The following is a 26,689-nucleotide window of genomic DNA, read 5'->3' as shown; positions in this document are numbered from 1 at the left end:
GGATCTGTTTCTATAGGTTCTGTTTCTATATCAGTGGTTCTGTTTCTATAGGTTCTGTTTCTATAGGTTCTGTTTCTATAGGTTCTGTTTCTATATCAGTGGTTCTGTTTCTATAGGTTCTGTTTCTATAGGTTCTGTTTCTATATCAGTGGTTCTGTTTCTATAGGTTCTGTTTCTATAGGTTCTGTTTCTATAGGTTCTGTTTCTAGATTCTGTTTCTATAGGTTCTGTTTCTATAGGTTCTGTTTCTATAGGTTCTGTTTCTATAGGTTCTGTTTCTATAGGTTCTGTTTCTATAGGTTCTGTTTCTATATCAGTGGTTCTGTTTCTATAGGTTCTGTTTCTATAGGTTCTGTTTCTATAGGTTCTGTTTCTATAGGTTCTGTTTCTATAGGTTCTGTTTCTATAGGTTCTGTTTCTATATCAGTGGTTCTGTTTCTATAGGTTCTGTTTCTATAGGTTCTGTTTCTATAGGTTCTGTTTCTATATCAGTGGATCTGTTTCTATAGGTTCTGTTTCTATATCAGTGGATCTGTTTCTATAGGTTCTGTTTCTATAGGTTCTGTTTCTATATCAGTGGTTCTGTTTCTATAGGTTCTGTTTCTATATCAGTGGTTCTGTTTCTATAGGTTCTGTTTCTATATCAGTGGATCTGTTTCTATAGGTTCTGTTTCTATAGGTTCTGTTTCTATATCAGTGGTTCTGTTTCTATAGGTTCTGTTTCTATAGGTTCTGTTTCTATATCAGTGGATCTGTTTCTATAGGTTCTGTTTCTATATCAGTGGTTCTGTTTCTATAGGTTCTGTTTCTATATCAGTGGATCTGTTTCTATAGGTTCTGTTTCTATAGGTTCTGTTTCTATATCAGTGGTTCTGTTTCTATAGGTTCTGTTTCTATATCAGTGGTTCTGTTTCTATAGGTTCTGTTTCTATATCAGTGGTTCTGTTTCTATAGGTTCTGTTTCTATATCAGTGGTTCTGTTTCTATAGGTTCTGTTTCTATATCAGTGGATCTGTTTCTATAGGTTCTGTTTCTATAGGTTCTGTTTCTATATCAGTGGTTCTGTTTCTATAGGTTCTGTTTCTATAGGTTCTGTTTCTATATCAGTGGATCTGTTTCTATAGGTTCTGTTTCTATAGGTTCTGTTTCTATATCAGTGGTTCTGTTTCTATAGGTTCTGTTTCTATAGGTTCTGTTTCTATATCAGTGGTTCTGTTTCTATAGGTTCTGTTTCTATATCAGTGGTTCTCTTTCTATAGGTTCTGTTTCTATAGGTTCTGTTTCTATAGGTTCTGTTTCTATAGGTTCTGTTTCTATATCAGTGGTTCTGTTTCTATAGGTTCTGTTTCTATAGGTTCTGTTTCTATAGGTTCTGTTTCTATAGGTTCTGTTTCTATATCAGTGGATCTGTTTCTATAGGTTCTGTTTCTATAGGTTCTGTTTCTATAGGTTCTGTTTCTATAGGTTCTGTTTCTATATCAGTGGATCTGTTTCTATAGGTTCTGTTTCTATATCAGTGGATCTGTTTCTATAGGTTCTGTTTCTATAGGTTCTGTTTCTATATCAGTGGTTCTGTTTCTATAGGTTCTGTTTCTATATCAGTGGTTCTGTTTCTATAGGTTCTGTTTCTATATCAGTGGATCTGTTTCTATAGGTTCTGTTTCTATAGGTTCTGTTTCTATATCAGTGGTTCTGTTTCTATAGGTTCTGTTTCTATATCAGTGGTTCTCTTTCTATAGGTTCTGTTTCTATAGGTTCTGTTTCTATAGGTTCTGTTTCTATAGGTTCTGTTTCTATATCAGTGGTTCTGTTTCTATAGGTTCTGTTTCTATATCAGTGGTTCTGTTTCTATAGGTTCTGTTTCTATAGGTTCTGTTTCTATAGGTTCTGTTTCTATAGGTTCTGTTTCTATATCAGTGGTTCTGTTTCTATAGGTTCTGTTTCTATAGGTTCTGTTTCTATAGGTTCTGTTTCTATATCAGTGGTTCTGTTTCTATAGGTTCTGTTTCTATAGGTTCTGTTTCTATAGGTTCTGTTTCTATATCAGTGGTTCTGTTTCTATAGGTTCTGTTTCTATAGGTTCTGTTTCTATAGGTTCTGTTTCTATATCAGTGGTTCTGTTTCTATAGGTTCTGTTTCTATAGGTTCTGTTTCTATAGGTTCTGTTTCTATATCAGTGGTTCTGTTTCTATAGGTTCTGTTTCTATATCAGTGGATCTGTTTCTATAGGTTCTGTTTCTATATCAGTGGTTCTGTTTCTATAGGTTCTGTTTCTATATCAGTGGTTCTGTTTCTATAGGTTCTGTTTCTATATCAGTGGTTCTGTTTCTATAGGTTCTGTTTCTATAGGTTCTGTTTCTATATCAGTGGTTCTGTTTCTATAGGTTCTGTTTCTATATCAGTGGATCTGTTTCTATAGGTTCTGTTTCTATAGGTTCTGTTTCTATAGGTTCTGTTTCTATATCAGTGGATCTGTTTCTATAGGTTCTGTTTCTATAGGTTCTGTTTCTATATCAGTGGTTCTGTTTCTATAGGTTCTGTTTCTATAGGTTCTGTTTCTATAGGTTCTGTTTCTATAGGTTCTGTTTCTATAGGTTCTGTTTCTATATCAGTGGTTCTGTTTCTATAGGTTCTGTTTCTATAGGTTCTGTTTCTATATCAGTGGTTCTGTTTCTATAGGTTCTGTTTCTATAGGTTCTGTTTCTATATCAGTGGTTCTCAAACTATTCCATGTGAAGGAACGCCAGAATTAGATGTAATCTGAGAATATGTAGTTCCAGGGATCACCACCAGAAGCAAATATTTGAGTCAAAAACATTTGCTGTGTAAGAATATACAAGATTTGCGCCACATTTTCAAGATAAAAAAAGAGATTTACAAGCTCGTAGCGCGGCACCGAATCTTCTATATAACCGCTAATGACTTCTTTAACGTCTTTCTAATGAAATCCCGAGCCGACAACGACGCCATTAACGCGTCATTTAGCGCTTTATTTAATGATAAAACCTATAAAGTTGGTTTACCGCTAATCAAAGCTCTCGTCAATCTAAAATATGAACACTTCTAAAAGACTCTCAGGGCTGTATTTTGCGTGTCTTAAGTACCAGGTCTTATTCCCTAACTTGAGTAAACTAAAGACCTGGAGGCGTGGTCAATGCTCTTTGGCCACTCAGTATAGCCAAATGGCATTGACCACGCCTCCAGGTCTTTAGTTTACTCGAGTTAGGTAATAAGACCTGGTACTTAAGACACGCAAAATACAGCCCAGAGAGTCTTAAGACTCTAATCGGTGATTAATCCGATCAGCGCTACCACCTCTCCGCCATCGCTGTTTTGGGGAGACGAGGAGGCGCTCTTCTTCTACAACCAAATAGAACGGTGGTGAATGGTGGCGGTGGCGCCACCTGGCGGGGGATGAGTTAAAATGATTGTTAAAGTGGTTAAAAGCTCTAAGACGACACCGATGGGTTAATAAAAGGTTGGGTTCATAGGCTGTGTGGTCCACCCATCCTCTGTGTCTCAACATGTTGGGTTCATAGACTACGTGGTCCACCCATCCTCTGTGTCTCAACATGTTGGGTTCATAGACTACGTGGTCTACCCATCCTCTGTGTCTCAACATGTTGGGTTCATAGACTACGTGGTCCACCCATCCTCTGTGTCTCAACATGTTGGGTTCATAGACTACATGGTCCACCCATCCTCTGTGTCTCAACAGGTTGTGTTCATAGACTACGTGGTCCACCCATCCTCTGTGTCTCAACATGTTGGGTTCATAGACTACATGGTCCACCCATCCTCTGTGTCTCAACAGGTTGGGTTCATAGACTACGTGGTCCACCCATCCTCTGTGTCTCAACATGTTGGGTTCATAGACTGCGTGGTCCACCCATCCTCTGTGTCTCAACATGTTGGGTTCATAGACTACGTGGTCCACCCATCATCTGTGTCTCAACAGGTTGGGTTCATAGACTGTGTGGTCCACCCATCCTCCCATCCTCTGTGTCTCAACATGTTGGGTTCATAGACTACGTGGTCCACACATCCTCTGTGTCTCAACAGGTTGGGTTAATAGACTGTGTGGTCCACCCATCCTCTGTGTCTCAACAGGTTGGGTTCATAGACTACGTGGTCCACCCATCCTCTGTGTCTCAACAGGTTGGGTTCATAGACTACGTGGTCCACCCATCCTCTGTGTCTCAACAGGTTGGGTTCATAGACTACGTGGTCCACCCATCCTCTGTGTCTCAACATGTTGGGTTCATAGACTACGTGGTCCACCCATCCTCTGTGTCTCAACATGTTGGGTTCATAGACTGTGGTCCACCCATCCTCTGTGTCTCAACATGTTGGGTTCATAGACTACGTGGTCCACCCATCCTCCCATCCTCTGTGTCTCAACATGTTGGGTTCATAGACTACGTGGTCCACCCATCCTCTGTGTCTCAACATGTTGGGTTCATAGACTACGTGGTCCACCCATCCTCTGTGTCTCAACATGTTGGGTTCATAGACTACGTGGTCCACCCATCCTCTGTGTCTCAACATGTTGGGTTCATAGACTACGTGGTCCACCCATCCTCTGTGTCTCAACATGTTGGGTTCATAGACTACGTGGTCCACCCATCCTCTGTGTCTCAACATGTTGGGTTCATAGACTACGTGGTCCACCCATCCTCTGTGTCTCAACATGTTGGGTTCATAGACTACGTGGTCCACCCATCCTCTGTGTCTCAACATGTTGGGTTAATAGACTACGTGGTCCACCCATCCTCTGTGTCTCAACATGTTGGGTTCATAGACTACGTGGTCCACCCATCCTCTGTGTCTCAACATGTTGGGTTCATAGACTACGTGGTCCACCCATCCTCTGTGTCTCAACATGTTGGGTCCATTGACTACGTGGTCCACCCATCCTCTGTGTCTCAACATGTTGGGTTCATAGACTACGTGGTCCACCCATCCTCTGTGTCTCAACATGTTGGGTTCATAGACTACGTGGTCCACCCATCCTCTGTGTCTCAACATGTTGGGTTCATAGACTACGTGGTCCACCCATCCTCTGTGTGTTTATAACAGGTTGGGTTCATAGACTACGTGGTCCACCCATCATCTGTGTGTTTATAACAGGTTGGGTTCATAGACTACGTGGTCCACCCATCATCTGTGTGTTTATAACAGGTTGGGTTCATAGACTGTGGTCCACCCATCCTCTGTGTCTCAACAGGTTGGGTTAATAGACTGTGGTCCACCCATCCTATGTTTGTCTCAACAGGTTGGGTTCATAGACTGTGGTCCACCCATCCTCTGTGTGTCTCAACAGGTTGGGTTCATAGACTGTGGTCCACCCATCCTCTGTGCCTCAACAGGTTGGGTTCATAGACTACGTGGTCCACCCATCCTCTGTGTCTCAACAGGTTGGGTTCATAGACTACGTGGTCCACCCATCCTATGTGTGTTTATAACAGGTTGGGTTCATAGACTACGTGGTCCACCCTCTGTGGGAGACGTGGGGAGACCTGGTCCACCCAGACGCCCAGGACATCCTGGACACCCTGGAGGACAACAGGGACTGGTACCAGAGCATGATCCCCCGCAGCCCCTCCCCTCCCCCCGGCAGCCCGCCAGGAGACCACTCCCCCTCTGACCACCAAGCCTCCGTCCAAGGTCAGTATAGAGTTAAAAGAAAACTGAACTAAATAAAAACTAGAAAAGGAATAATTAATTGAAACTGTATTGTGTGTTTAGAAAGCTATAACTAAAACTAACTGAAATAATAGACAAAATGCCCTTAGTTTTAATTTTATTTATTACACAAAACGTCACCCTTTTTGCTAAACATTATAAGTTTATGACGTTTAGAAGATTTAGAACGCTCTCCTGGGGGTCTTTCTGTGTGTAATATGTGGTTTTAGATTTTAGCTGCGAGCCCAGTGTCTCCGATGTCATGGACACTGGGCTCACTTCCTTCCTGGACTACAATTCCCATAATGCTTTGGTGCATGCGCAGTTGAGACCAGGCAGTTAGTTGTGCATGCACAAATTTGGGCTTACCATACGTCCTCTTTTGCCCGGACAAGTCCTCTTTTGCGGGGCTGTCCGGGCAGTCCGGGGGGGGGTTTATAAATTCCTTCAAATGTCCAGGGTTTTACACATATCGCCTGTATATGTATCGCAACGCAGACCAATGTGTATTACAATGCACGTTCAATGGTTCGTAGTGGAAAAACACTGTGAGAGGTGGACTTTCAGCCTGAACCCCGGAATGTGTATTATTCATAACTCTGCATGCGCTGCGCGCTGAGTCTGACAGCACTGGTCCCGACCGCAGAGCAGAGTAGAGAAAGGCTCGCTGGCTGCTCTGCTGTCTCCGTGAGGAAAGCTTGACATGCCAAAGAACTATCTCATCATCATTGACATGCAGAAAAAGTAGGCTACTGTTTTCTCAGCTTTGTGACTGACCAATGAGAAGCAGATTGTATTGTCTGCAAAGGAACTATGTGTCTGTCACAAATAAAAGTTCTGTCCTGCAAGCCCATGTCATGTTAACAACACAGACAAGGCAGCTGTGCGCGAGGTGAGTCCTGCTAATTAAATTGACCCAATATTATTTTGTACAACCTAGCAAAGCATAAGATAATGGTTTGGAGAATAGGCTGGTCTCTCTTTTTACAAGAGATAAGCCACTGCATACAGGTTCTTAAACTTTTTAATTTCAAGCACCCCCATAACTCCGAGAGTAAAACCAGAGTCCCATTTGATTCCATTTGTACAGTATCAGAGTTAAAAGTCATAAAAGGGTCCATTTGGTTCCATTTGTACTAGTAGACTCTCAGAGTTACAGACCTGTAAGGGTCCATGATTTGGTTCCATTCGTACACTCTCAGAGTTACTGACCTGTAAGGGTCCATTTGGGTCCATGTGTTACACTCTCAGAGTTACAGACCTGTAAGGGTCCATTTGGGTCCATGTGTTACACTCTCAGAGTTACAGACCTATAATGGGTCCATTTGGAACCCCCTCAAGGAACCATGAGGGTCCCTGGATCACACCTTTGAGAGCCACTGCTTTAAATAAATACATAACTAATATAGAGCATATTTGATCAAATTTAGGAGCCAAACTTTTTTGACAAATTAATTTAATTCAAACAGAACCACGCACGCACGACACATGCATGCGCACATGCACGTGCGCATGTGTCCTCTTTTTGGTAATTCAGAATGTGGTAATGCCTAGTACAACTTCCTGGTCTCAACTGCGCATGTTTCTTTCCTTCCATGGAGAAACGTACGGTCTTCGCTTCTATGTAGGTCTGCTATTTTTTTTTAAATCGAAGGGCTGACATTTTTTTTAGAATCTGATCTCAGGGCAGAATGGGTTATAATCAGACCAGTGTGTGTGTGTGTCCCAGTGGAAACCTCGTATAGAATCTGATCTCAGGTCAGAATGGGTTCTAATCAGACCAGTGTGTGTCCCAGTGGAAACCTCGTATGAATCTGATCTCAGGTCAGAATGGGTTATAATCAGACCAGTGTGTGTGTCCCAGTGGAAACCTCGTATAGAATCTGATCTCAGGTCAGAATGGGTTATAATCAGACCAGTGTGTGTCCCAGTGGAAACCTCGTATGAATCTGATCTCAGGTCAGAATGGGTTATAATCAGACCAGTGTGTGTGTCCCAGTGGAAACCTCGTATAGAATCTGATCTCAGGTCAGAATGGGTTATAATCAGACCAGTGTGTGTCCCAGTGGAAACCTCGTATGTATCTGATCTCAGGTCAGAATGGGTTATAATCAGACCAGTGTGTGTCCCAGTGGAAACCTCGTATGTATCTGATCTCAGGTCAGAATGGGTTATAATCAGACCAGTGTGTGTCCCAGTGGAAACCTCGTATGAATCTGATCTCAGGTCAGAATGGGTTATAATCAGACCAGTGTGTGTCCCAGTGGAAACCTCGTATGTATCTGATCTCAGGTCAGAACGGGTTAAAGAAACAAATGAATTCAAAACCACCTCAAACTAAACTATTCTCCTCTTTGCCTCCGTCCGTCACAGCGATCGACGCCAACAACTCATCCTCGTCGTCCATTTTATCGACGACCGCGACGACCGGCGACAAGTTCCAGTTTAAACTCACCCTGGAGGAGGAAGAGGAGGAGGAGGAAGAGGAGGAGCAGGAGGCGGGGTCTGAGCTGGAGAGCAGCCCCGCCCCCCAAGTAGAGGAGGAGGAGGAGTCACAGCCGCCCACGCCAGGGGGTGGGGTTAGTGGCGGAGGCGGTGAGAAGGTGGAGGGGGGCACATAACCCCGCCCCCCCCCCTGTCTGTAGTCACACTGGAGAATCACAAACAGATTTACAAACAAACACACAGTTATTACAGATCTGCTGTTTTTTATTTATTTATATATATTTTTTCGTTGGACGACAAACCGAGGAGGAGGAGGAGTCTGTTTTTAATCACAAAAAGGAGAATTACGGGCCAACTTTTTTTTTTTTCATTACAATTACAATACGATTACATTACATTACAATACATTGCAATACGATTACAATCTGATGTTATAATTGTGTCCGAGAACCAAGTGGTTCGGCTGAAACATTTACAAAACTCCAAACGCAGATTGCTCGTTAAAACAATACAAAAACAATCGTTGGACAACATTGTACACTCTTCTGTCTTTCAGAGTTCCCTATAACTCTCCACTGTGTTATTCTTTGTTGCCGTAGCGTTAGCGGCCATGCCGTCGAACCGCACTGCACGCGCTCAGAGCTACGGTGGGCGGGGCCGGGGGGGTGGAGCCTGTATCACCTGTGGGCTGGGGGTGGAGCTTGTACGTTTTCACACCTGTACGTTTTCCACCAACGGATAATAGTCCGATTAAAGCCTTCAAATCTACTGCCCAGGCCTTCAAATCTACTGCCCAGGCCTTCAAATCTACTGCCCAGGCCTTCAAATCTACTGCCCAGGCCTTCAAATCTACTGCCCAGGCCTTCAAATCTACTGCCCAGTGCCAGATGTTTCTACTGCCCAGTGCCAGATGTTTCAAGGAGAAGGTCACGTCTTCCTCCACACAAACGCTCAGACCTGGAGGAGCGCCCCCCCCCTGGATGACGGAGGAAAATATCGGTTGTTTTTCTTTCGTTTTTAGGGGGGTTTTTTGCACCGTGAAACGTCGGGGATGTGAAGAGAACGGAGAACGTGGAAGCGTGTGGATGTTTGAACGGAAACTTTTGAAGCAAATATAATATAGTGCAAATGAACAAACGATCAAATGAACAAATGAACAAATGAACAAATGAACAAACGATCAAATGAACAAACGATCAAATGAACAAATGAACAAATGAACAAATGAACAAACGAACAAACGAACAAACGAACAAATGAACAAATGAACAAACGATCAAATGAACAAATGAACAAATGAACAAACGAACAAACGAACAAACGAACAAACGATCAAATGACCGGCGAAGAGACGTGACTTAAACCTCAGAAACGATGAACGTAACCCTCAGGGCTTTGACGATAAAGAATGATTGTAATGTAGCACAAACGGCGCAGCCGCGGGTTCCTCCTTTACTGCTGCTGCTGCGGCGGCGGCTCCCCCTGGTGGCCGGTTCTTCCCACTGCGCCTCCACCTCCACGAAACTGAACAGATTATTTATTTGCGTGTCTCGTCGTCTCTCGTCTGTGTCCGTTCGACACACACACACACACACACACACACACACACACTCACACACTCAGCCCGGGCCCTCCATGGGGGGGCGCCAAAGTTCACGTTTTGGAGGCAGTGCAACGTTTCCCCAACATGTCGCACAACAAACATCACTCACATGTCGATATGATGTCATATCTGTGTCCAGTTTATTTATTTTAAAAAATAGCTAATAATTATGGCCTAATCTACAAGCTCACGGCATGTCACAATGTGACGCGTTTGTTCTAATTTATGGAATTTATGGAACTTTTTATTGTATTTCTTCGCGAAATTACTGAAAGAAAATTAAATATATATATATATATATATATATATATGTATTTTTTAATTTGATTAAGATTTTAAGCTTTCATTCATGAAAACAAAACTATTTAATTCAAGAATTTAGTTTTTTTTATTTGATTGAGATTAAATTCATTTTTTTTTTTCGGGAATATTTCTTGAAAATGTTTAGAAATGATGTAGGAAATAAATAATTAAGGGACCCAAAAACTGGTGTCCACGACCCACTATATGGTCCCCGAGCCACGGTTTGGGAACCAGCGCTCTGGGGCTTAAAGGAACACTTCACCACTTTTCAACCTATCTCCATATGATAGGTCCTCACTAATAATCATGATAAAATGGCACCATTCTTTTCTACTCAGTCTGTGTCTCATAGGAGGGCTGTGGGCAGTTCAGAAACCGTCTTCCAGTGACATCATTATTATTTAAACAAGATTTTTTTTACAAAAATGTTTAGATTTTCATTATCGTGAGAACGATGGCTTCCAATTTTCGCATTGCAACTTTTCAGGACTAGAAAGCCTGCAGTTTCTATTAGCTTGTTTTCCCCATCGATGATGTTTGAATGATGTCACTGGAAGACGGTTTCTGAACTGCCCACACAGCCCTCCTATGAGACACAGACTAGAGTAGAAAAAAAATTGCGCCATTTTATCATGATTATTAGTGAGGACCTATTATATGAAGATAGGTTGAAAAGTGGTGAAGTGGTCCTTTAAGTGGCTTTCATGTCTGAAACACAATGTGCGTGCGTGATTGTCAGTTGTTAGAAAGGGGGTGGGGCTCCAAGGACAAAGGGTTGTATTTTTTTGCAAGTAATTACTGTACGATCAGTACTTTAATTACTGTAATTACTGTACGATCAGTACTTTGATTACTGTAATTACTGTACGATCAGTACTTTAATTACTGTAATTACTGTACGATCAGTACTTTAATTACTGTACGATCAGTACTTTAATTACTGTAATTACTGTACGATCAGTACTTTAATTACTGTACGATCAGTACTTGAATTACTGTAATTACTGTACGATCAGTACTGTAATTACTGTAATTACTGTACGATCAGTACTTTAATTACTGTAATTACTGTACGATCAGTACTTTAATTACTGTAATTACTGTACGATCAGTAATTTAATTACTGTAATTACTGTACGATCAGTACTGTAATTACTGCGATCAGTTCTTTTTTTAATCGTGTCCTGATAGTTGTGTTCTGACTTTAATTTTATGATCATTGTTTTCATGACGTAATGTTTTTATTATTTAATGATGATGTCACCGTTTTAGATTAAACATTTTACTATGTTTTTTTGATGTGCTTCAAATCAGGGTGCCAGCACTTTATACAGCTGTCTGTCCGTCCGTCTGTCTGTCTGTCCGTCTGTCCGTCTGTCCGTCTGTCCGTCTGTCCGTCTGTCTGTCCGTCCGTCCGTCCGTCTGTCTGTCTGTCTGTCTGTCTTGTCTTGTCTTGTCTGTCTGTCTTGTCTGTCAGTCACTAAGGGCTATCATACTCCAGCCAGCACCACACTGCCCTCCAGTGGCGAAGAGCAGCCACAGCAACCATATTCAGCCCTATCTCCAGTCCTGTCTGCTCTGCTGCGGTTTATAACTTCACGTATTCCTAATTAAAAACCTCAGCCAATCATCTTTCAGACGTGAAGACGACGCGGTCATGTTAATGACACCTCGACCAATCAGCTTTCAGACGTATAAAGACAAAGAGGTTATGTTAATTAAACCTTTGACCAATCGTCTTTCAGACATAAAGAAGAAGCGCTTGATATCAAAAGGGTTATAATTAATAAATCACTGATTTAGATGATTGTCGTCTATTATGTTTCTACTGTTGGAGCTGCTCCTTCAAACAGTATTTTCGTAGAGGTTGTTTTGTGTTCGATTACCGTTAAAGGTATATTCAGTGATTTCACTCAAAAAACCTTAGGTTTCGTTTTTGCCTTGGGACCAAAGCTTTCATCCAATCAGGATAGAGAACCAAAAACTAAACCTAAGGTTTTTTGACCCCCAGGGGTTCATGGGGACAGGGAGGAACTCCTTATATGGTCAGCACACTCTATAGTAGAGAGGATTATCACAACAAAACAAAAAAATAAGTGATATTTGAATTAAGTGAAATCACTGATTATACCGTAAATCAAATCATAGAGAAGAGTCTCTTTTGGATCGTTCAAATGGTCCCCAGGAGGTCCCTGTATAGCCGTCAGTTAACCAAATGGACCCTTATTTAGCTCTTGAGAGTGTAAAATGAAACTGTACTTCTGTGTGTTGGTTTAACCCATTCTGAACGGGAACCCGTTTTGGTGTTAGCATCATGTCATGCTTTAGCTATTGAAAAATAGCAGATCTACAAGCTCGTAGCGCGCCACATTTGAAAAATTGAAGAACGACTGACATTTTTAGAATCTGATCTCAGGTCAGAATGGGTTAATCAGACCAGTGTGTGTCCAGTGGAAACCTCGTATGAATCTGATCTCAGGTCAGAATGGGTTAAAAACAATAAAAAATAAAATGGAACCAGTGAGGTCACGCATTGACCCGCTCAGCACGGGAAGCCCCTTTGGGTGTTTTAATCCATTCTGACCTGAGATCAGATTCTAAAAATGTCGGTCTACATCCTGACAGTTTTCCATTCTGACCTGAGATCAGATTCAAAAAATGTTCTTCTACATCCTGACAGTTTTCTGAAAAAGCTATGTTTCTATGTCAGTCGTTCTTCGATTTTTCAAAAATATTGAAGATCTACAAGCTCATAGCGCGCCACCGAGTGGCGCGCTACGAGCTTGTAGATCTGCTATTTTTCAATAGCTAAAGCATAACCTAATGCTAACACCAAAAGGGGTTCCCGCCCAAACTGTGTTTTAAGCATAATATTCAACTTTGGCTATTGGAAAATAGTAGATCTACAAGCTCGTATAGCGCGGCACAGAGTGCCGTGATACGAGCTTGTAGATCTACTTTTTTTTTTTTTTTTTAAGAAATCGTGAAAATGGCGCACAAATTTGGAATATATAATTTATAATAAATATTTTTTTATCAACGTCCATGTTGTTGAGCAGAAATATTTATTATGAATATCATTATTAATACACGTCTCATGAGATGAAGTACTGTAAAAATATCAATGAGATCAAAGGTCTCACACCTTACACTCCCAATGAGTTTATGAAGGAAATTATAACCATAGGCCTACATTTTTATTTTTATTTTTTTTATTGGAGGATTCTCCAATTCGCCAAAAAGATTCTATGGACCTTTTATGTGTAAAAAATGCCAATAAATGATTTCACATCACACTGGCCCTGGTTTGTTGCTGCGTGTCATAATTCTTATACATAATAATAATAGGGGCACGGTGGCACAGTTGGTAGTGCTGTCGCCTCACAGCTAGATACGGCTATAACCCATCGTTTTTGTCATTTCGGAAATTGCGGAATTTTTTTTTTTCATTTCTTTTTGTCATTTCGGAAATTGCGGAATTTGCGGATTTTTTTTTTCATTTTTTCATTTTTTTTTTGTCATTTCGGAAATTGCGGATTTTTTTTTCCATTTTTGGTGTTAGCATTATTATGTTATGCTTTAGCTATTGAAAAATAGCAGATCTACAAGCTCGTAGCGCGCCACCGAGTGGCGCGCTATGAGCTTGTTGGTCTGCTATTTTTGAAAGATCGAAGAACGACTGACGTAGGAACATGGCTTTTTCAGAAAAACTGTCAGGATGTAGAAAAACATTTATAGAATCTGATCTCAGGTCAGAATGGAAAACTGTCAGGATGTGTAGAAGACACTTTTAGAATCTGATCTCAGGTCAGAACGGGTTAAGTTTAGAAAGAGAAGGAACACAGCGGCCTCCTGTCCGTTGGATATGCTCAGTGATACATTGATCCAGTGTGTGGAGAAGAGCTTGAGTTGAGTTTATGCTAAATGGGATCATACTGTCGGCATTACCTGCACCTCTCACAGGGGGCTCCCCTGCATGCAGATAAAGAGCACTGATGGGAACCAAATGGACCCTTCCTTTGCTGTTGGTATACGCTCTCTTTATGAGTCATGGACGGGCCGCATCAGAACTGTGGACAGACAAAGTCAGAGAGAGAAGGATGAGGCTGGCAGGGCACTGCGTCAGGCACCCAGAACTAGAGGCTGGCACTGCGTCAGGCACCCAGAACTAGAGGCTGGCACTGCGTCAGGCACCCAGAACTAGAGGCTGGCACTGCGTCAGGCACCCAGAACTAGAGACTGGCAGGGCACTGTGTCAGGCACCCAGAACTAGAGGCTGGCACTGCGTCAGGCACCCAGAACTAGAGGCTGGCACTGCGTCAGGCACCCAGAACTAGAGGCTGGCAGGGCACTGCGTCAGGCACCCAGAACTAGAGGCTGGCACTGCGTCAGGCACCCAGAACTAGAGGCTGGCACTGTGTCAGGCACCCAGAACTAGAGGCTGGCACTGTGTCAGGCACCCAGAACTAGAGGCTGGCACTGCGTCAGGCACCCAGAACTAGAGGCTGGCACTGTGTCAGGCACCCAGAACTAGAGGCTGGCACTGTGTCAGGCACCCAGAACTAGAGGCTGGCACTGCGTCAGGCACCCAGAACTAGAGGCTGGCACTGCGTCAGGCACCCAGAACTAGAGGCTGGCACTGTGTCAGGCACCCAGAACTAGAGGCTGGCACTGCGTCAGGCACCCAGAACTAGAGGCTGGCACTGCGTCAGGCACCCAGAACTAGAGGCTGGCACTGCGTCAGGCACCCAGAACTAGAGACTGGCAGGGCACTGTGTCAGGCACCCAGAACTAGAGGCTGGCACTGCGTCAGGCACCCAGAACTAGAGGCTGGCACTGCGTCAGGCACCCAGAACTAGAGGCTGGCACTGCGTCAGGCACCCAGAACTAGAGACTGGCAGGGCACTGTGTCAGGCACCCAGAACTAGAGGCTGGCACTGCGTCAGGCACCCAGAACTAGAGGCTGGCACTGTGTCAGGCACCCAGAACTAGAGGCTGGCACTGCGTCAGGCACCCAGAACTAGAGGCTGGCACTGTGTCAGGCACCCAGAACTAGAGGCTGGCACTGCGTCAGGCACCCAGAACTAGAGGCTGGCACTGTGTCAGGCACACAGAACTAGAGGCTGGCACTGCGTCAGGCACCCAGAACTAGAGGCTGGCAGGGCACTGCGTCAGGCACCCAGAACTAGAGGAGAGGAGAGGAGAGGAGAGGAGAGGAGAGGAGAGGAGAGGAGAGGAGAGGAGAGGAGAGGAGAGGAGAGGAGAGGAGAGGAGAGGAGAGGAGAGGAGAGGAGAGAAAATAAAACATATCAGAATGTGGAACCAATAGAACGCTTCATGCTTTTTTATTTATGATTCTAATCACAGGAAGTTTACACATCTGGAGATTCTGTGTGTGCGTGTGTGCGAGTGCGTACTTGCACGTGCCTGCGTGTGTGCGTGCGTGCCTGCGTGCACGTGTACCTGCTTTGCGTTTTATTTTTTATTTTCTTCCCTGCAGTTGCAGTTTTAACTCTTCGATCTCTTTCTTCAGCGTTGCGTTTTCCATCAACACTGTTTTTCTCCTCACTATAGTCTGTTTTCTACTTCAGATTAAAAACTACAGCAGGGTCAAACAAAATGTTTTATTGATGCAGACAATCAATACAATTAATAATCTATCTAGAGAGAGAGAGAGAGAGAGAGAGAGAGAGAGAGACATCAGTATATGTGATATAGTAACAATGTCATTAATCAAACAGAGTTATTGTCCCGCTTGAGTAAAAGATTAACTAAAATAAACTATGACACTATGCCAGTCTAACCAGTGATCCCACACAGGGGTAAGGGGTCGACACTATGCCAGTCTAACCAGTGATCCCACACAGGGGTAAGGGGTCGACACTATGCCAGTCTAACCAGTGATCCCACACAGGGGTAAGGGGTCGACACTATGCCAGTCTAACCAGTGATCCCACACAGGGGTAAGGGGTCGACACTATGCCAGTCTAACCAGTGATCCCACACAGGGGTAAGGGGTCGACACTATGCCAGTCTAACCAGTGATCCCACACAGGGGTAAGGGGTTGACACTATGCCAGTCTAACCAGTGATCCCACACAGGGGTAAGGGGTTGACACTATGCCAGTCTAACCAGTGATCCCACACAGGGGTAAGGGGTCGACACTATGCCAGTCTAACCAGTGATCCCACACAGGGGTAAGGGGTCGACACTATGCCAGTCTAACCAGTGATCCCACACAGGGGTAAGGGGGTCGACACTATGCCAGTCTAACCAGTGATCCCACACAGGGGTAAGGGGTCGACACTATGCCAGTCTAACCAGTGATCCCACACAGGGGTAAGGGGTTGACACTATGCCAGTCTAACCAGTGATCCCACACAGGGGTAAGGGGGTTGACACTATGCCAGTCTAACCAGTGATCCCACACAGGTGTAAGGGGTCTCCACAAACACTCTGCCTCCTACCCCTAACCCTCTCACCCCCAATTCTAACCCTAACCTCAATCCTAGCTTTCCTCCCCAGCCACCTCAGAGCATGCACCCGGATCAGAGGCCCCTCTCTAGCGCAGGGACAGGGACGGACCTGGACGGGGCCACACATTACCCTCTCCTCTATCAGAGGCCCCTCCCTATAGCGCAGGGACAGGGACGGACCTGGACGGGGCCCACACATTACGCTCTCCTCTATCAGAGGCCCCTCCCTAGCGCAGGGACAGGGACGGACCTGGACGGGGCCACACATTACCCTCTCCTCTATCAGAGGCCCCTCCCTAGCGCAGGGACAGGGACGGACCTGGACGGGGCCACACATTACCCTCTCCTCTATGTCTTCCCTCCTCCAACTCCTCTTCTCCTATACCATCCAGGCCATAGGCTCCTCTACCACTACAACACTACTCCCATTCATAACCACATTTTCACATACACTCCAACCACTACACCACAAGTTTAAACAGAACTTCACCACTACACAACAATCCTACCCCCCATTACAAACACATCAGGTCATTTCTGCACTCAGAAGGAATAGGAACCCATGGGAGACCTCCTTGTGCATTCCAAATGTTCCACTTTACCTCCCAAGCCCCCACAGCCACATACACTTTATATTGCTGTGATCATGTTGTACCCAATCATTATACCTTTGGCTTATTTCTGTCTTTGCGTCTCGTCCTCTTTAGACAGTCCTTGGGTGCAACTTCCCATTGACAGCCCATTCATTTAAACAGAAAAGTCCTATCTAATAATATTAAACGATGTAAGTGTGTAGTTTGTGTAAGCCTACCACCTGTTTTGAATTTGCACATAATGCAGGAGGCAGAAGGAGGTTTCTTTACTGATAACGAGTGCTTCCAAACTCAGACACAAAAAATAATCATCTTGCTGGCAAGATATGGCAGCCTTTATCCAAGGTGCTTTACATACATTAAATTCACCCATTCACACACACACACACACACACACACACACACACACACACACACACACACACACACATTCTTAGACCAATTGTGGCGGACGCCATGCAAGGCACCAACCAGCACATCGGGAGCAATTTGGGGTTCAGTGTCTTGCTCAAGGACACTTCCACATGTTAGACAGGAGGAGGAGCCGGGATTCGAACCGCCGACCCATGAGGGATCATTGGACGACCTGCTCTACCTCCTGAGCCACACAGCCGCTCAGGAGGTAGAGCTTTGAGACGCAGTCAGTGTTTCCAGGGAGCCAACATGTTTTCATTTATTTTTAATAATAGAGAGCAGGTGAAACTATGTTTAAAGTAGTTTGTCATGGACAGACTGGGAAACCGTTTTGCTGCCATCTAGTGTTCACCAGCAGACACTGCATGTGTCTGAAGATTATTATGGATCTGCAGCAGTTCTCGACAAACCTTTTCATATTATATTGTCTGTCTGTCTGTCTGTCTGTCTGTCTGTCTGTCTGTCTGTCTGTCTGTCTGTCTGTCTGTCTGTCTGTCTGTCTGTCTGTCTGTCTGTCTGTCTGTCTGTCGTGTGTGCGCGTGTGCGCGCGCGCATGCGTGCAGCTTGTAAATCCACACAGCTGTTATCCATTCACTCTGACGGACCAATGACCGACGGTCTAGAACCGGATACAGGAGGCGGGGCTTATGCTTTAAAATGGAGGCACACACGGTGCATAGTGTGTTTGGGGCGTTGCTGCTGAGAGGTAAGACTTGTTTGAGAACCGCATGGTTGTTAGCCAACATTAACTCTGTTATTGTTTAAAGTGTTAGTGTTGTTAGAAGGACTGTTGGTTGTTTATTGTGACTCTAAAAGGACAACAATATGAGGAATGTGTTGGTACTTTTTGAGACACAAACAAATAAACAAACAGGTGGAAAGTAAATAATTACATCTACTGAAGTGCTGTGGACAATAGGCTATATTGTACTTTTATATTCTATTATTTGGACACTTTACTAGTTATTTTGTAGATTTGGATTATTAAATATAGGCCTATATCCTTTTGGCTACATTGCAATTTACCACTGGGCTAAAACCACATTTTGGCCATTTGGAAGTAGCTGATCTACAATCTCACAATGCATTGTGATGCAATCTATTGTGAGATTGTAGATCAGCTAATTGTAGATTTGTAGCTATTTTTCAGATTTTTTTTCCTTTCAAACATTTGAAATGGGACATTTCTGCACAATGAGCTACATTTGGTAATTTTTTAAGTGCATTTTGATGCCATACCCTTTCACTTTAGTACATAATGGTAACAAGTTGTAACTGGCTCAGACACATTCATAAGATTAAACTAAATGTCTCTCTGTTGATGGAAAACTCAAATGTATCAGATCTACAAGCCCATTTCTACCACACAGAGCAACTTGATTTAAACTTTAAAGGGCCACTTCACCCCTTTTGCAACCAGATCTTCTTTGAATGATTTTTGAGACACACTTTCCTGGGGTTTTTATGTGTTTTTAAGATCTTTTAGTATTTCAAAGTGTCCATGGAATCCATGATGTCATGGACACCGGGCTCACTTCCTTCCTGAACTACTATTCCCACAATGCTTTGGTCCACTGCTCCTCCTTGTGGATAGGGGGAGGGCTGTCTTACTGAGACAAAATGTAGTCCAGGAAGGAAGTGAGCCCAGTGTCCATGACATCATGGACTCTTTGAAATACTGAAATATCTAAACTCCAGGAAAGTTTTTTTTCTTTTTTTTGTCTCAAACATCATTCAAATAAGAAGCAAAAGAGAAAAGCAAAAATGTCCTAAAGATGTATTTTCTACAATGTATAAAATCTGGATAAAGAGTAATGTTGGCGTATGTTTGTGTCTTACAGGTTGATCATGTGACCTTGGTGTCATGCGGTGACCTTGGCTGCAGTCTTCAGGAGATGGCTGGTATTGATAATAGAGTGTCTACTCGGGTGAGCTGAAACGAATAACGGTGTCAACGAACGCTCCCTGAGATTACGAGGCGTACGGTGCTCGGGACGTATTGTGCCATACAACCTACGCGGCTCTATTAATACCGGCCATCTTCAACCGAGCGACGGAAGGCCCAACACGGTACGTAACTGGATTACATGTGGCTGTAGTAGAAACTAGGGCTGTGTCATTACATTACAACATGTTAAGTTGACCATTCATTGTCATACAAAGGACTGCGATTAACAATTGTGTTTGCTGTTGAACATATGAATACGAAGTTTCCTTTTTAGCTTTTAGGCGTCATAAAAGAAATGGTTGCACAAGGCACATTATAGCCCTAGAATGTGTGTGACACAGCCTTGTCAGTGACTGTTATGACTTCCAAAATGTCATCCTGTAGGCCGACAACTAATTTTCTTTTCCCCTGCCATTTCAGAAAGTGAAGCTGACTGCTGGGTGAACTCTATGCTGTTGCCACTGCTGGGTGAACTCTATGCTGTTGCCACTGCTGGCTGCTGTTATCAGTGAAGGTTAGTTAACCGTCTGATTCCTGCTGCTTGTTTAAGTGGGTTACATGCTACCATACCGTAGGTTGTCTTTTGTGACATGTATAGTTTCACTTAATTTGTGTGTATAATGCCAGTCCACATCACCGTTATATGATGTTTGTGGAGGCATGTGATTTATTTATCGTTTAACATAATTTACGGGTAAAGTCTGTCCACATCCACATCACATATGTAAGATCTCCTTTCTCTTCTATTCTTTGGATTTAATAAAGTTATTTATTTTTTCTTGTCATAGTTTTTAATCGCATTTTGCTTTATTATATTTAAGTAATGTCTTTCTTCTTGCCTATCTATTGCCCTAGTTCTTCACTAGTGTTTTATGTGATGTGGAGGTGTGTGCTTTATGTCTTGTGTCATTATGGTAGCATGTAGCCCCTTAACACTGCGTTTACAGCTTACTATGCTGTAGGTCTGAACTAACAAGAGGAAGCAAATGATGGCCGCTGTGTCATTTGCTTCCTTGGTTGGTGTGTGCGTTTTGTTTAGTGCTGATATTGAAGGTAAGTGAGTGTAGTTTATTATCCTTGACTGTTGGGCAGAAACCTTGTATCTCCATAGTTCAACCTTTTAGTAAATTAATTTCCTTACTTGGTCATGCTACAGTGTCACACACAAGTAGCAAATGGCCAATCTCACGAGGCAAAGATAATCCATTTCTTAATATTTAACATACAATACGTAGTATTCTGTTTTTCTAATATATCGAACCAGTGAAGTATCAGCAAGAGCTTGTGACTAAATAATAACATTGGAACACAGATTATTATATTAATAATATGGATCAGTTGTTTTTGGTCCAGAAAAGTAACCGTTTTGGACGTACAAGGTTTCTACCCAACCTTCATCTTTTCTCTCTTCTATTCTTTGCTTTAATAAAGTTATTTATTTTTGTGGTCTCAGAGTTTTTAATCGCATTTTGCTTTAATTTTTATTGTAATTTCTTATTTCTTTCTTTCCCATCTATGACACTAGTTTTTCACTAGTGTATGTGTGACTCGGGTCATGTCTCGCGTACAGTTTCTCATTTGGAGCTGTTTCATGTAATTTACCAGTAAAGCGTCATCACGTCAGTTCACATCAGATATGAACACAGGCCGATATGTGATGTGCATTTATGTGTTTTTTTTTAAAGGTGATTTTTCACAGCAATTGCGGATAGCTCTTCATTCACGCCATTCAAATTGTGTTTATTGCTGTTGTATGTTGTGTATTATTGTGTTCATAGTATTGCTGACAAATACTGGGGCGCATAGAATGCTGCTACCTCGTATAATTTATGTCAATCGTCCACACATGGCATAAATTGTACAGTCTTGCCCCATGTTTCCTACATGGGACAACTAGATCGAAAAATACTTGCACCACGAAAACCTAAAGGCCAACTGCTTGGGCAGAGACCAAGAAAATCTATTTTGTTCATGTTCATAAAGCGCTCCAAGTGCTTAGAGTGAAAAGTGCAGCAGCAAACATCTAGGTCATAAGACCATTGTCGGTGCTATATTATCAGATCTAATTTGTGAGTAAAGCTTCATTACGTAAGCCCACATCACCTATGAACACAGGCCCGGTATGTGATGTGTGTTTATGTCTTGTCTTATTTCACATTTGTGAGTAAGGCTTCATCATGTCATCCCACATCACATAATGAACGTAGGGTTAGGGTAGGGCTAGGTATGTGATGTTGGTTGATGTGATGTATGTCTTATAATGTGCAAGCTTCATCGCGTCAGTTAACATCACATTATGTGGTGTGTATTGATGTGATTTATTTATGCTGCCATTTGCAGCTAAAACTTCATCCAGGCATTGACGATGGGCCTATGACTCAAACGTTTTCTGCTGCACTTTTCACTTTTAGCACTTGGCAGCACTTTATGAGCATGACAAAATAAGATTCTTAGTTTATGTCTGAGGAGTTTTCCTTAAGGTATTTGTGGAGTGAGTCTTCCGGTTTTCAATTGTATAATGACATAATCATGGATATCATTTATAGTCATGATTCAAATTGAGTGTGTAGGCTCTCTCTTTTTTTTTTTTAATTATCTGGCCGCAAGAGTACGGTACGTTTAAAACGTCTTTTCCAAAATTGCAACTAATGACTGATTTGGACCTGTAAATTATAAAACAAAAACTAAGGCACTGGTGTGGTACTCCTGGTTTACCAGAACGGGGTTCAACTCCCTGCGGTGCCCTCAATTTGTTGTATTTACATGGTTCATTTTCTGCTCATTGTGTTGCCTTTTCATAGATGATAACCCCCAGGTTCTTTACTGTGTTTGTACGCCCTACAGTTGGGTCACAAGTCCATTTAGGGACCAAGCCCAAAGGGACTCTTGGTCCCTTATTTTTCTCTTCTCCTTCCACCAAAAATTTCAGTTCTGGCTGAACTGTGCTGTCGGGTTTTCGTCAAACTTGGCAATATGGTAGCCCTCTACCTTTTTTTTTTTTTTTTTTTTTTTTGGGCTCAATTCCAATCATTTGAAAATGACTATTGGCCCTGATTTCCGATCACCCCATCCGATCGGGACAACCCTAGAGGGCAATGCCAAACTGTGGATGCGAAGCCCACAACCATTGTCCAATGGGTGGCGCTATAGCACTCAACTGAAAATTCAAACTTTAAAACGGGCATAGCTCATGAACCGCTTGACCGTGAGCAATAAAACATTGATACCCGTGTGTAGGAATGGAGCTCCATACCCGGAAACAAATCCTTAAACGTATTGAGTACCCGTTATCAATAAGCTTTGGGCTTGTTTAGCATAGTGGCCCCGGGTCATGTTTAAATAATCAAGACGAGAGGTGGATCAATAGATGCCAACCAGCGCTGTCCGGGTAAACACAATTACGCTTTTAAAGTGGTGGAACATATATTAACCTGTTAACAGTTTATTTAAAGGTATATTCAGTGATTTCACTTATTTCTTTGTTTTGTTGTGATAATCCTCTATTAGAGTGTGCTGACCATATAAGGAGTTCCTCCCTGTCCCCAGTTAACCCCTGTGGGTCAAAAAACCTTAGGTTTCGATTTTGACTCTCTATCCTGATTGGACGAAAGGCCTTATTGGGTCCCATCCAAAAATGAAACCTAGGGTTTTTTTTTAGTGAAATCACTGAATATACCTTTAATATTTATTCGTAAAAAGGTCAATTGCCCTAGTATAAGATACTGGTTCTGTTCAGATTTTATTGTCTCCTGTCTTTCCACAAAATAATATAAATTGCTCGTTAAGAACCCGGCTCGATAAGCCTGATCGTTATCGATATAAATTAATGATCTCCATCCCTACCCATGTGTCTCCTCTTGCCTCACTTTCGTATTCTGACTTTTGTATCTCTCTCCTCCTGGGATCTTTGCTCAAAATGCCTAAACATTTCTATATGAAAATTAAGTAAAAGACTGTTTACTATACAAACTGTAGTCCTGTCCGAACCTGGAAGGACCGCAGACAAGGGTTTTAAATGTATAACAATCTTTATTAAAGTAAATACTCAGTGGGTTATAAAATGAGGCAAAACTGTAAACTACGACAAGTTTAGTTTAGTTTTAGTTTAGTTTAGTTTATTTCGCACAATAAAAACAGTACAAAAAGGTAACATCAATAAAAAGTGTGTGCAGGTGAGAAAATAAACCCAGGGAGGGCTTATAAGTGGTTCTCACCAAAGTTAATATACAATTTAAACAAATAGTAATATACAAATATTAAGACAAAGTAATCAAACATAGGTATGGAAAATAACAAAAACAAAAACAAGAAATACATTATTTACACTTGTGAAGTGTGTGTGCCTGTGTGTGCGTGCGTGCGTGCGTGTATGCGCTACATTATGTTAGAAGACAAGACATTTCATATATAGCAAAGCACTTAAACGCAATTAAACTCCCTTCACATAATAAAACCTTTCTCTATAAAATACTAGCCACCTCTATTACGTGTACACAATATACAACAGTGTTTGGTTGTGCAATTAACTGGCCCTGGCGGCGTGACCACGCCGAGGGGTTGGGTGGAGGGGTTCTCTTCTCACCCTTTTTACTCTGTCGGGTCACCTTTTGTCATAGAGGTTTTTAATATAGTCTTGACTGTGCAGAGCGTGTCACCCCCGAGGACAGATGCCGGGAGACGGTGCCCGGACTTAAACGCTCTGCCTCCTATTGTAACTTTTGATATTCGGGACTAAACATTTTTGTAAACTATGAACACACTGTTCTGTTAAGATTGTAGGGATCGATGAGTTCTTTGAGATATTGTGGTGCCTGACCATTGAGAGCTTTATAGGTGAGGATTTTGACCTCTATTCTGTATTTAACCAGGAGCCAGTGTAGAGGGGCCAGTGATGGTTTTGATCACATGGTTCTATTTAACCGGGAGCCAGTGTAGAGGGGCCAGTGATGGTTCTGATCACATGGTTCTCTGACCCATATAGTATAGGGGTTCCTCGTTACTACAGAGGAGTTCCAAATCTTTGCTTGCAACTTTTTTCATTTAATATTCATTCATTCGTTCATATCGTTAATGTAATAATTAAATCCAATTTCCATTTATGTATTTACTACATTAACTACATTAACCCTAGAATCACTTCTGAGGGGAATTTTTTTTCCAAAATTTCAAAAAACATGGGCTATAACCCATCGTTTTTGTCATTTCGTCATTTTTTTCAAATCCTCAAAAATGATGAAAAACTGCGCGCTATAGTATGCCGTACGATATGGGCTATAGCCCACGGTCCAAAATGATGTGAAACGAGGCTAACCTTTTTTTTCAAAATTTCAAAAAACATGGGCTATAACCCATCGTTTTTGTCATTTCGTCATTTTTTTCAAATCCTCAAAAATGATGAAAAACGGCGCGCTATAGTATGCCGTACGATATGGGCTATAGCCCACGGTCCAAAATGATGTGAAACGAGGCTAACTTTTTTTTTCAAAATTTCAAAAAACATGGGCTATAACCCATCGTTTTTGTCATTTCGTCATTTTTTTCAAATCCTCAAAAATGATGAAAAACGGCGCGCTATAGTATGCCGTACGATATGGGCTATAGCCCACGGTCCAAAATGATGTGAAATGAGGCTACCTTTTTTTTTCAAAATTTCAAAAAACATGGGCTATAACCCATCGTTTTTGTCATTTCGTCATTTTTTTCAAATCCTCAAAAATGATGAAAAACGGCGCGCTATAGTATGCCGTACGATATGGGCTATAGCCCACGGTCCAAAATGATGTGAAACGAGGCTAACTTTTTTTTTCAAAATTTCAAAAAACATGGGCTATAACCCATCGTTTTTGTCATTTCGTCATTTTTTTCAAATCTTCAAAAATGATGAAAAACTGCGCACTATAGTATGCCGTACGATATGGGCTATAGCCCACGGTCCAAAATGATGTGAAACGAGGATAACATTTTTTTTCAAAATTTCAAAAAACATGTGCTATAACCCATCGTTTTTGTCATTTCGTCTTTTTTTCAAATCCTCAAAAATGATGAAAAACGGCGCGCTATAGTATGCCGTACGATATGGGCTATAGCCCACGGTCCAAAATGATGTGAAACGAGGATAACTTTTTTTTTTTTTTTTTTTAAACATGGGCTATAACCCATCGTTTTTGTCATTTCGTCATTTTTTTCAAATCTTCAAAAATGATGAAAAACTGCGCGCTATAGTATGCCGTACGATATGGGCTATAGCCCACGGTCCAAAATGATGTGAAACGAGGATAACTTTTTTTTTCAAAATTTCAAAAAACATGGGCTATAACCCATCGTTTTTGTCATTTCGTCATTTTTTTCAAATCTTCAAAAATGATGAAAAACGGCGCGCTATAGTATGCCGTACGATATGGGCTATAGCCCACGGTCCAAAATGATGAGAAACGAGGCTAACTTTTTTTTTCAAAATTTCAAAAAACATGGGCTATAACCCATCATTTTTGTCATTTCGTCATTTTTTTCAAATCCTCAAAAATGATGAAAAACGGCGCGCTATAGTATGCCGTACGATATGGGCTATAGCCCACGGTCCAAAATGATGTGAAACGAGGCTAACTTTTTTTTTCAAAATTTCAAAAAACATGGGCTAAAACCCCTCGTTTTTGTCATTTCGTCATTTTTTTCAAATCTTCAAAAATGATGAAAAACTGCGCGCTATAGTATGCCGTACGATATGGGCTATAGCCCACGGTCCAAAATGATGTGAAACGAGGCTAACTTTTTTTTTCAAAATTTCAAAAAACATGGGCTATAACCCATCGTTTTTGTCATTTCGTCATTTTTTTCAAATCTTCAAAAATGATGAAAAACGGCGCGCTATAGTATGCCGTACGATATGGGCTATAGCCCACGGTCCAAAATGATGTGAAACGAGGCTAACTTTTTTTTTCAAAATTTTAAAAAACATGGGCTATAACACATCGTTTTTGTCATTTCGTCATTTTTTTCAAATCCTCAAAAATGATGAAAAACGGCGCGCTATAGTATGCCGTACGATATGGGCTATAGCCCACGGTCCAAAATGATGAGAAACGAGGCTAACTTTTTTTTTCAAAATTTAAAAAAACATGGGCTATAACCCATCGTTTTTGTCATTTCGTCATTTTTTTCAAATCCTCAAAAATGATGAAAAACGGCGCGCTATAGTATGCCGTACGATATGGGCTATAGCCC

General features: G+C 42.1%; 1 protein-coding gene across 2 annotated transcripts in view; it reads left to right on the top strand.

Moving 5' to 3' along the window:
- LOC308320451 (3',5'-cyclic-AMP phosphodiesterase 4C-like) overlaps positions 1-8,600 on the top strand; it is a 121,696-nt gene extending 113,096 nt beyond the window's left edge. For both annotated transcript variants that reach the window (XM_080770872.1, XM_080770871.1), the window contains 2 exons: positions 5,469-5,667; positions 8,059-8,600. In XM_080770872.1, the coding sequence (XP_080626998.1) occupies positions 5,469-5,667; positions 8,059-8,306 (447 nt within the window). In that variant the 3' untranslated portion in view covers positions 8,307-8,600. The remainder of the gene's footprint in view (positions 1-5,468; positions 5,668-8,058) is intronic.
- Positions 8,601-26,689: the final 18,089 nt, after the last annotated feature.

Source organism: Protomyctophum bolini, assembly GCF_963924005.1.
Source record: "Protomyctophum bolini genome assembly, chromosome: 8".
NCBI classification, from domain to species: Eukaryota; Metazoa; Chordata; class Actinopteri; order Myctophiformes; family Myctophidae; genus Protomyctophum; species Protomyctophum bolini.
The sequence above is the reverse complement of the archived record's forward strand: the minus strand, read 5'-3'. Positions and strand labels throughout refer to the sequence as shown.